This window comes from Lithobates pipiens, unplaced genomic scaffold (genome assembly GCF_037356315.1).
Source record: "Lithobates pipiens isolate NorthernLeopardFrog02 unplaced genomic scaffold, aLitPip1_a1.2 Scaffold_25, whole genome shotgun sequence".
Classification (NCBI taxonomy): Eukaryota; Metazoa; Chordata; class Amphibia; order Anura; family Ranidae; genus Lithobates; species Lithobates pipiens.
In genome coordinates this window covers 240,019,954-240,032,177 of record NW_027507787.1, presented here as the reverse complement: position 1 = coordinate 240,032,177, position 12,224 = coordinate 240,019,954, and the positions used below count along the sequence as shown (strand labels likewise).

The 12,224-nt window shown below is 46.6% G+C and overlaps 1 protein-coding gene across 2 annotated transcripts in view; it reads right to left on the bottom strand.

The window, feature by feature from the left end:
- The window catches only part of TTC31 (tetratricopeptide repeat domain 31), a 229,677-nt gene that overhangs the window by 118,443 nt on the left and 99,010 nt on the right, over positions 1-12,224 (bottom strand). For both annotated transcript variants that reach the window (XM_077455711.1, XM_077455710.1), the window contains exon 7: positions 5,510-5,555. In XM_077455711.1, the coding sequence (XP_077311837.1) occupies positions 5,510-5,555 (46 nt within the window). The remainder of the gene's footprint in view (positions 1-5,509; positions 5,556-12,224) is intronic.

Below are 12,224 nucleotides of genomic sequence, written 5' to 3'. Positions count from 1 at the left end.
CGCCATCAATGGTGTCAGTTGGTGGAATAGTGCCCCATCGATGGTGTCAGTTGGTGGAATAGTGCCCCATTGATGTGTTAGTGGGGAAAAAAAAAATCGAGCTTCAACAATGGAGTCAGTTGGTGGAATAGTGCCCCATCAATGGTGTCAGTTGGTGGAATAGTGCCCCATCTATGGTGTCAGTTGGTGGAATAGTGCCCCATCAATGGTGTCAGTTGGTGGAATAGTGCCCCATCAATGGTGTCAGTTGGTGGAATAGTGCCCCATCAATGGTGTCAGTTGGTGGAATAGTGCCCCATCGATGGTGTCAGTTGGTGGAATAGTGCCCCATCGATGGTGTCAGTGGGAGGAATGGTGTCCCATTGATGTGTTAGTGAGAAAAAAATCGAGCTTCAACAATGGAGTCAGTTGGTGGAATAGTGCCCCATCAATGGTGTCAGTTGGTGGAATAGTGCCCCATCAATGGTGTCAGTTGGTGGAATAGTGCCCCACAATTGGTGTCAGTGGGAGGAATGGTGCCCCATTGATGTGTTAGTGAGAAAAAAAAAATCAAACTTCAACAATGGAGTCAGTTGGTGGAATAGTGTCCCATCCATGGTGTTAGTTGGTGGAATAGTGCCCCATCGATGGAGTCAGTTGGTGGAATAGTGCCCCATCAATGGTGTCAGTTGGTGGAATAGTGCCCCATCAATGGTGTCAGTTGGTGGAATAGTGCCCCATCGATGGTGTCAGTTGGTGGAATAGTGCCCCATCGATGGTGTCAGTTGGTGGAATAGTGCCCCATCAATGGTGTCAGTGGGAGGAATGGTGTCCCATTGATGTGTTAGTGAGAAAAAAAATCGAGCTTCAAAAATGGAGTCAGTTGGTGGAATAGTGCCCCATCAATGGTGTCAGTTGGTGGAATAGTGCCCCATCGATGGTGTCAGTTGGTGGAATAGTGCCCCATCGATGGTGTCAGTTGGTGGAATAGTGCCCCATCGATGGCGTCAGTTGGTGGAATAGTGCCCCATCAATGGTGTCAGTTGGTGGAATAGTGCCCCACAATTGGTGTCAGTGGGAGGAATGGTGCCCCATTGATGTGTTAGTGAGAAAAAAAAAATCAAACTTCAACAATGGAGTCAGTTGGTGGAATAGTGCGCCATCAATGGTGTCAGTTGGTGGAATAGTGCCCCATCGATGGTGTCAGTTGGTGGAATAGTGCCCCATTGATGTGTTAGTGGGGGAAAAAAAAAATCGAGCTTCAACAATGGAGTCAGTTGGTGGAATAGTGCCCCATCAATGGTGTCAGTTGGTGGAATAGTGCCCCATCTATGGTGTCAGTTGGTGGAATAGTGCCCCATCTATGGTGTCAGTTGGTGGAATAGTGCCCCATCAATGGTGTCAGTTGGTGGAATAGTGCCCCATCAATGGTGTCAGTTGGTGGAATAGTGCCCCATCGATGGTGTCAGTTGGTGGAATAGTGCCCCATCGATGGTGTCAGTGGGAGGAATGGTGTCCCATTGATGTGTTAGTGAGAAAAAAATCGAGCTTCAACAATGGAGTCAGTTGGTGGAATAGTGCCCCATCAATGGTGTCAGTTGGTGGAATAGTGCCCCATCAATGGTGTCAGTTGGTGGAATAGTGCCCCACAATTGGTGTCAGTGGGAGGAATGGTGCCCCATTGATGTGTTAGTGAGAAAAAAAAAATCAAACTTCAACAATGGAGTCAGTTGGTGGAATAGTGTCCCATCCATGGTGTTAGTTGGTGGAATAGTGCCCCATCGATGGAGTCAGTTGGTGGAATAGTGCCCCATCAATGGTGTCAGTTGGTGGAATAGTGCCCCATCAATGGTGTCAGTTGGTGGAATAGTGCCCCATCGATGGTGTCAGTTGGTGGAATAGTGCCCCATCGATGGTGTCAGTTGGTGGAATAGTGCCCCATCAATGGTGTCAGTGGGAGGAATGGTGTCCCATTGATGTGTTAGTGAGAAAAAAAATCGAGCTTCAAAAATGGAGTCAGTTGGTGGAATAGTGCCCCATCAATGGTGTCAGTTGGTGGAATAGTGCCCCATCGATGGTGTCAGTTGGTGGAATAGTGCCCCATCGATGGTGTCAGTTGGTGGAATAGTGCCCCATCGATGGCGTCAGTTGGTGGAATAGTGCCCCATCGATGGTGTCAGTTGGTGGAATAGTGCCCCATCAATGGTGTCAGTTGGTGGAATAGTGCCCCACAATTGGTGTCAGTGGGAGGAATGGTGCCCCATTGATGTGTTAGTGAGAAAAAAAAAATCAAACTTCAACAATGGAGTCAGTTGGTGGAATAGTGTCCCATCCATGGTGTTAGTTGGTGGAATAGTGCCCCATCGATGGAGTCAGTTGGTGGAATAGTGCCCCATCAATGGTGTCAGTTGGTGGAATAGTGCCCCATCAATGGTGTCAGTTGGTGGAATAGTGCCCCATCGATGGTGTCAGTTGGTGGAATAGTGCCCCATCGATGGTGTCAGTTGGTGGAATAGTGCCCCATCAATGGTGTCAGTGGGAGGAATGGTGTCCCATTGATGTGTTAGTGAGAAAAAAAATCGAGCTTCAAAAATGGAGTCAGTTGGTGGAATAGTGCCCCATCGATGGTGTCAGTTGGTGGAATAGTGCCCCATCGATGGTGTCAGTTGGTGGAATAGTGCCCCATCAATGGTGTCAGTGGGAGGAATGGTGTCCCATTGATGTGTTAGTGAGAAAAAAAATCGAGCTTCAAAAATGGAGTCAGTTGGTGGAATAGTGCCCCATCAATGGTGTCAGTTGGTGGAATAGTGCCCCATCGATGGTGTCAGTTGGTGGAATAGTGCCCCATCGATGGTGTCAGTTGGTGGAATAGTGCCCCATCGATGGCGTCAGTTGGTGGAATAGTGCCCCATCGATGGTGTCAGTTGGTGGAATAGTGCCCCATCAATGGTGTCAGTTGGTGGAATAGTGCCCCACAATTGGTGTCAGTGGGAGGAATGGTGCCCCATTGATGTGTTAGTGAGAAAAAAAAAATCAAACTTCAACAATGGAGTCAGTTGGTGGAATAGTGTCCCATCCATGGTGTTAGTTGGTGGAATAGTGCCCCATCGATGGAGTCAGTTGGTGGAATAGTGCCCCATCAATGGTGTCAGTTGGTGGAATAGTGCCCCATCAATGGTGTCAGTTTGTGGAATAGTGCCCCATCGATGGTGTCAGTTGGTGGAATAGTGCCCCATCGATGGTGTCAGTTGGTGGAATAGTGCCCCATCAATGGTGTCAGTGGGAGGAATGGTGTCCCATTGATGTGTTAGTGAGAAAAAAAATCGAGCTTCAAAAATGGAGTCAGTTGGTGGAATAGTGCCCCATCGATGGTGTCAGTTGGTGGAATAGTGCCCCATCGATGGTGTCAGTTGGTGGAATAGTGCCCCATCGATGGTGTCAGTTGGTGGAATAGTGCCCCATCGATGGTGTCAGTTGGTGGAATAGTGCCCCATCGATGGTGTCAGTTGGTGGAATAGTGCCCCATCGATGGTGTCAGTTGGTGGAATAGTAGCCCATCAATGGTGTCAGTTGGTGGAATAGTAGCCCATCAATGGTGTCAGTTGGTGAAATAGTGTCCCATCGATGGTGTCAGTTGGTGGAATAGTGACCCATCAATGGTGTCAGTTGGTGGAATAGTGACCCATCAATGGTGTCAGTTGGTGGAATAGTGACCCATCAATGGTGTCAGTTGGTGGAATAGTGACCCATCAATGGTGTCAGTTGGTGGAATAGTGACCCATCAATGGTGTCAGTTGGTGGAATAGTGACCCATCAATGGTGTCAGTTGGTGGAATAGTGACCCATCAATGGTGTCAGTTGGTGGAATAGTGACCCATCAATGGTGTCAGTTGGTGGAATAGTGACCCATCAATGGTGTCAGTTGGTGGAATAGTGACCCATCAATGGTGTCAGTTGGTGGAATAGTGACCCATCAATGGTGTCAGTTGGTGAAATAGTGACCCATCAATGGTGTCAGTTGGTGGAATAGTGACCCATCAATGGTGTCAGTTGGTGGAATAGTGACCCATCAATGGTGTCAGTTGGTGGAATAGTAACCCATCAATGGTGTCAGTTGGTGGAATAGTGACCCATCAATGGTGTCAGTTGGTGGAATAGTGACCCATCAATGGTGTCAGTTGGTGGAATAGTGCCCCATCCATGGTGTCAGTTGGTGGAATAGTGACCCATCAATGGTGTCAGTTGGTGGAATAGTGCCCCATCCATGGTGTCAGTGGGAGGAATGGTGCCCCATTGATGTGTCAGTGGGAAAAAATAGCGCCTCATCAATGGTGTCAATTTGTGGAATAGTGCCCTATTAATGATCTCAGTGGGAAGAATATTGCCCCAAGGACCAGGTACAGGCAAACCAAGGGCCACATCCAGCCCCTGGGCCACAGTTTGAAGTCCACTGCGGTACAAGATCTCATCATCTTCCAGACATCTAGAAGTGGCTCAGTTGGGAATATATGAATAGCATTTAGAGGGCGATCTGACATCTGTTATTAAACCAATTGTGTGGAAGATTGTGAGGACAGAAATGTTGAGATGTAAAAACGAATGCATAGTCCAATAACAATAAATGTCGCACAATTAGATCTACATGCTAACAAGGCCCAGCAGGACACGGTATGGATGGTCACCTATAACTTTACAAATATTAAACCACTTTGCGCCGGCAGTACGTCATGTGTAACGTCATGGATTTTCAGTGGCGATATCTAAATGATGGGTGCAGCTACAGACATCGTCCAGATATCATCTTTTTCGGCCAGTGATTCCCTGCACCTTAAGAACAATCATAGTGGCAGTACAGTGTTGCCCACCCCACCCCCCCTCCCCCCTCCATGTTTCTCCGGTCTTGCCCGTGCGATCGGCGAGCCAGAATCGGTCGCTGACGGAAGTTGTGCATAGAGATTTCTGGTGACCAGGTGGTCCCCAGTCAGCTCTTTGACCCTCGGAGGCCCAGGTGCGACGTTATGACGTCACGTCCGGGTCGGCGGATTTAAACAATGCTGGGGACGCGGCAGGAAAGGCGGAGGCAGTTTATTTTATTTTTATTTTTTTTATCTTGGTCTTTTCCAGCCTGGAGGAGAGAGTCTCATAGTGCCCACATCTCTCCATAAAGAAGACCTGTGACGCGCTATTCCTATGATGTTTACAGTCCTTGGAATAGGAATAAAAGTGATAAAAAAATAAATAAAAAAAAAAGAATTTAACGAGAAAAAGTATAAAAATAAAAAAAGTCAAAAGCAAAATAAAAAATAAAAATAAAATGTAAAGTGTCCCCGCGCGCTCGTGCACAGAAGCGGCCGCATACACAAGTCACGCCCACACAAGTCACGCCACACAAGTCACGCCTGATGGAGGCTCTTTACCACGTGATCAGCCATGTCCAATCACGGCTGATCACAATGTAAACGGGAAGAGCCGTTGATCGGCTGCTCTCCTGATGGGGGGGGGGGGTGCTGCTATTGTTTGATGTACTTACCGGCAAGGTTTCGGCTTCTTTGGATTGAGGAATCTGTGCAATCGCCCTAAAAGTAAAAAAAAAAAAAAAAAAAAAAAAAGAGGCGATGACCGTATTATAGGGAAATATATCAGACGTGTTATATTTATAATAAGTTGTCATGTTATCTGATTTTAAGTGTTTAAGTGTCAAACCAAATGCAAAATATTCATCCATAAACGTGCCAATCAGAAAATATTTTGAGATATTGGAAAAATTTGGATCCCACACTTTATTTGCACAGAACAGACCCCTCTGAGTAGCTTCTCCATGATTTTGGATCTACAAGAGGTTCTTGTGTGCACCACCAGGGGGCGACCCCATACTTCTCCCCCATAAAACCCACCCTTCACCCCCCCTCTTCTTTTTCTCTTTTCTTCTCTTCTATGCATCTACCTATCCTATGAGGATTATGATTATTGGGTAATCCCCACTTCAATGCTGCAATAAACCAACCTGTAGAATTGGGATTTCCCAGGGATGGGCAGAGTGTGACATAACTCTCCCCTGGGCACTGCAGGCGGAAGCCGAGGGGAAGGCAAGTATGTTTATTTCATTTTCAACCTAAAATATATATATACACAGTGCCTACAAGTAGTATTCAACCCCCTGCAGATTTAGCAGGTTTACACATTCGGAATTAACTTGGCATTGTGACATTTGGACTGTAGATCAGCCTGGAAGTGTGAAATGCACTGCAGCAAAAAAGAATGTTATTTCTTTGTTTAATTTTTTTTTAAATAGTGAAAAGTTTATTCAGAGGGTCAATTATTATTCAACCCCTCAATTCAACAGAATTCTGTTTGGTTCCCCTAAAGTATTAAGAAGTAGTTCAGGCACAAAGAACAATGAGCTTCACATGTTTGGATTAATTATCTGTTTTTCCAGCCTTTTCTGACTATTTAAGACCCTCCCCAAACTTGTGAACAGCACTCATACATGGTCAACATGGGAAAGACAAAGGAGCATTCCAAGGCCATCAGAGACAAGATCGTGGAGGGTCACAAGGCTGGCAAGGGGTACAAAACCCTTTCCAAGGAGTTGGGCCTACCTGTCTCCACTGTTGGGAGCATCATCCGGAAGTGGAAGGCTTATGGAACTGCTGTTAGCCTTCCACGGGCTGGACAGCCTTTGAAAGTTTCCTCCCGTGCCGAGGCCAGGCTTGTCCGAAGAGTCAAGGCTAACCCAAGGACAACAAGGAAGGAGCTCCGGGAAGATCTCATGGCAGTGGGGACATTGGTTTCAGTCAATACCATAAGTAACGTACTCCACCGCAATGGTCTCCGTTCCAGACGAGCCCCTAAGGTACCTTTACTTTCAAAGCGTCATGTCAAGGCTCGTCTACAGTTTGCTCATGATCACTTGGAGGACTCTGAGACAGACTGGTTCAAGGTTCTCTGGTCTGATGAGACCAAGGTCGAGATCTTTGGTGCCAACCACACATGTGACGTTTGGAGACTGGATGGCACTGCATACGACCCAAAGAATACCATCCCTACAGTCAAGCATGGTGGTGGCAGCATCATGCTGTGGGGCTGCTTATCAGCCAAGGGGCCTGGCCATCTGGTCCGCATCCATGGGAAGATGGATAGCACGGCCTACCTGGAGATTTTGGCCAAGAACCTCCGCTCCTCCATCAAGGACCTTAAGATGGGTCGTCATTTCATCTTCCAACAAGACAACGACCCAAAGCACACAGCCAAGAAAACCAAGGCCTGGTTCAAGAGGGAAAAAATCAAGGTGTTGCAGTGGCCTAGTCAGTCTCCTGACCTTAACCCAATTGAAAACTTGTGGAAGGAGCTCAAGATTAAAGTCCACATGAGACACCCAAAGAACCTAGATAACTTGGAGAAGATCTGCATGGAGGAGTGGGCCAAGATAACTCCAGAGACCTGTGCCGGCCTGATCAGGTCTTATAAAAGACGATTATTAGCTGTAATTGCAAACAAGGGTTATTCCACAAAATATTAAACCTAGGGGTTGAATAATAATTGACCCACACTTTTATGTTTAAAATTTATTAAAATTTAACTGAGCAACATAACTTTTTGGTTTGTAAGATTTATGCATCTGTTAATAAATCCTGCTCTTGTTTGAAGGCTCTAACTTATTTGCATCTTATCAAACCTGCTAAATCTGCAGGGGGTTGAATACTACTTGTAGTCACTGTATGTATATATATATATATATATATATATATATATATATATTTTATTTATAGCGGCAAAATGTATTTTATATATATATATATATATATATATATCGTTCGATATGAGGTGTGTTAGATATTCACAACAGAGGCGACAATGGCACAATACACAACATGGAGTAGTGTAGATGGTCACATCGAAACATCTGCAAAACAGTTTCCTGCGATATCTATAGGCATCAAAAAAAATACGCCGTCCTAAAGATATCAAGTAATCCAAGAAGAGTTCAGTCCTGAAGTTGAGGGAGAGAGGAGAGAAGAGCTGAGAAAAAGAGAAGAAAGGAAGAAATAAGCGAAAAGAGAAAAGAGGAGAAGAGAGATGGGAAAGGATGAGAGGAAAAAAAAAAAAAAAGAGGAGAAGAGGGGCGAAAAGAGAAGAGAAGAGAGAAGAGATGAGAAGACAGGAGAAATGAGAAAAGAGAGGAGATGAGAGAAGAGAACAGAAAAGCGAAGAGATGAGAATAGATTCAAATAGAGAAGAAAAGAGAGGAGAATAGAGGGGAAGAGACAAGAACAGAAAAGAGAAGAGAGAGAGGAGAGGAGAGGCGAGAAGAAAAGAGAGAAGAGAGGAGATGAGATGAGAAGAGATGAGAAGAAAGAACAGATGAGAAAAGAAGAAAAAAAGAGAAGAGATGAGAAGAGATGAGAAAAGAGATGAGAGGAAAAAATAGGATTTTTATAACAGATTACCTATAAAAGCCTTTTCTTGGAGTACATCACGGGACACAGAGCCACAGTAGTTACTATGTGGGTTATAGGCCACCTTCAGGGGATGGACACTGGCACGCCCTAAGGCAGGAAGTTCACTACCTATATAACCCCTCCCATTACTGGGAGTACCTCAGTTTTTGTAGCAAAGCAATATACGTGTATCAAAAGAGGGGAGGGACCTCTGTGTCCCCTAATGAACTCAAAGAAAAGGATTTTACAGATAAGCTGTTATAAAAATCCTATTTTCTTTATCATCACGGGACACAGAGCCATAGTAGTTACTATGTGGGATGTCCCATAGCAATGCTATCTGAGGAGAGGGAGACCCAAACAAAAGTAAGGCACCATCAGACCCGAGGACCTATACTGCTGCCTGCAGCACACTGCGCCCAAAGACGACATCCTCATGCCTTTTCACATCCACCTGATAGAATCTGGGAAATGTATCTATGATCAGACCCAAGTATTCTAATCTCCTTGATGGTTTTAAGGAAGATTTCTCTAGGTTTAGAATCCAACCTAGGTATTCCAGGTAGACGACTGTGGTGACCATACTTTGGTCTCAGCGGGCTACCGACTAGTCTATCAAGAGCAGATTGTCTAGGTAAGCTATAATCGTTATACCTTGGGCCCTTAATCTGGCCAGAGGAGGGGCCAGGACTTTTTTAAACACCCGAGGTGCAGTAGCTAGACCGAAAGGCAGAGCTAAAAACTGAAAATGAAGATTTTCTACCTCAAAACGTAGATATTTCTGGTGAGCAGGGAAAATAGGCACATGGAGGTATGCATCCTTGATGTCGATTGACGCCAGAAGTTCTTCCCCTTGTAGGATGGAGACAGCTGATCGGATTGACTCCATGTGAAAAGAGCAGATATTCAGGAACCGGTTTAGATCCTCGAGATCTAGAATGGGTCTGACATCTCCATTTGGTTTTGGCACTGTGAAAAGGTTTGAATAAAACCCCAACCCTTGCTCTTCCATGGGGACCACCATGATCACTTTTCGAGACAAAAGACAGTCCAATGCTTGAAAGAGAAACTTCTTTTTCTCTGGATCCTTGGGAACGTTTGATCTGAGAAAACGAGGAGACGGGAACTCTAGTTTGTACCTTAGCCCCTGTACACACGGTCGGAGATTTCGACAACCAAATCCGTCGGATTTTGTCCGTCGGATCTTGTCCGTCGGATCTTGTCCATCGGATCTTGTCCGAAACTGTTGCATACACACGGTCGGACTAAGTTGTCGAAAAATCCGATCATTCAGAACGTGATGACGTAATTTCGTTACGACGGGACTACGTTCAGGCTAGTAGCCAATAGCTTTGGTGTAGGAATTTGATCTGAGCATGCGTGGCACTTTGTCCGATCAAAATTCTCTACACATGATCGGAGTATGTCCGATCGAACCAGTTGGTCGGAAAATATTTCCAACAAGTTGGAAAATTGGGTCCGACGGATATTCCGACGGAATGAGTCCGATGCATACCACATACAGTAAGATTATCCGACAACACGGTCCGATAGGACACATTCCGACGGATTCTCTGACCGTGTGTACAAGGGCTTAGAGATATTGAGGAAATCACCCATCTGTCTCGAAACTCTTCCTGCCAGACCCTTGAGAACTGGAGAAGTCTTCCCCTCACTCGAGTGAGCAGGGGCGCCCCTTCATAAAGAGGCTTTAGTATTTTGTTTTGTAGGTTTCCTTCTCCAGGACTTCTTTTGTCCCTGGGGTTGACCCTGAGGTTTACCTCTTGAACCTGACGGCGGAGGTCATCGTGGATGCCTGGAGGCTGATGCCCCTGGCACTGAAGAAGGAGCTTGTTTAAATGAAATACGTTTATTCTTTTCTTAACTGGCAAAAGTGTACATTTTCCACTGGAAATTTTTTGGATGTATTTATCCAAATCATCCCCAAACAGCCATTCACCACAGAAAGGAAAACCAGCCAGGAGTTTTTTGCATGGAGCTTCGGCTGACCAATTTTTCAACCATAAGATTCTACGCATATGCACCAGCCCAAGCGTAAGGCGTGAGGACTGAAGAATAGAATCTCTCATAGCTTCAATTGCAAAACAAAGCCCCTGGTAGCTCAGCTAAATCCTGGGCCTGCTGATCAAGGATAACTGGTCTTTCAAGGATGGACACACACCAATTGCTGCCACCGCAGGTTGAGTCACTGAACCTGCCAAAGAAAATGCGTTTAACAGAAATTCCAATGTCTTATCAGTTGGATCCCTAAGCATTTGAGCATTGTCTACCGGACAAATCAAACTTTTATTCACAGAGGATATAGCAGCGTCAATTGCTGGTATCTTCCACTTTTTAGTGAATTTTTCCTCCATGGGATTACCGTATATACTTGAGTATAGGCCGACCCGAATATAAGCCGAGGCCCCCAATTTACCACAAAAAAACTGGGAAACTTATTGACTCGTGTATAAGCCGAGGGTGAGACATCCCTGTGTCCATCCCTGTGTCCCGTCCATCCCTGTGTCCATCCCTGTGTCCCGTCCGTCCCTGTGTCCATCCCTGTGTCCCGTCCGTCCCTGTGTCCATCCCTGTGTCCCGTCCGTCCCTGTGTCCATCCCTGTGTCCCGTCCGTCCCTGTGTCCATCCCTGTGTCCCGTCCATCCCTGTGTCCATCCCTGTGTCCCGTCCGTCCCTGTGTCCGTCCCTGTGTCCCGTCCGTCCCTGTGTCCATCCCTGTGTCCCGTCCATCCCTGTGTCCATCCCTGTGTCCCGTCCATCCCTGTGTCCGTCCCTGTGTCCCGTCCGTCCCTGTGTCCATCCCTGTGTCCCGTCCATCCCTGTGTCCGTCCCTGTGTCCCGTCCGTCCCTGTGTCCCGTCCGTCCCTGTGTCCCGTCCGTCCTTGCCTACCTGTGCCGATCTGCAGCCTCTGTGTGCCATGCTCTCCTCGTCTGACAGACGGCGGCCATTCCTCTGTTCAAAAGCCGCGCCTCCCTGTCTGTGATAGGCGGAACACTCAATTTCCCAGCAGTCAGTGTTCCGCCTATCACGGACATCCTCTCATCCTCGTCCGTAGTATGAGAATGAGCGGATGTCCGTGATAGGCGGAACACTGACTGCTGGGAAATTGAGTGTTCCGCCTATCACAGACAGGGAGGCGCGGCTTTTGAATAGTAGAATGGCCGCCGTCTGTCTGCTCGACACGCTGATCGGGCAGGCAGACGGCGATGACTCGAGTATAAGCCGAGGGGGGCACTTTCAGCCTCAAAAAAGAGGCTGAAAATCTCGGCTTATACTCGAGTATATACGGTAAGTACTGAGAATTTTTTAGGAGGAAAAAAATGCTTATCTGGGTGATCCCACTCAGAATACATAAGCTGCCCCAGCAATGAACGGACAGGAAAGGCATGCAAAGCTTGAGGAGGCTTTAGCGAACCCAAACAAGAAGTGGGCTTCCCAACCGACTCAGTTAAGGGTAACATAAATATGGAGCGGACCATTTCAGTAAGAGATTGCACCAGCAATCTTTCAGATTGTGAAGCTGAAGGAGGTCCTTCCACAATAGACCCCTCAGAAGAGGAGTCATCAGCCTCTTCACGGCCCCCTGAAGGGAATTCATCTTCTCCTGCCCCCCAGTTCCTCTGTTTGAGGGTCCTGGGTAGTAGAAAGGAACCTGTCGCGTTTTCTCCCACTCTGGGAAGATGCAATTAAAGCTGCTAACCTTTCTTCCAATCCCACTAAAGCTGAGGAAAAAACCTCCTCAGTAATATAGACAGGGGCTGCAATGTTGGAAACAGTTGCAACAC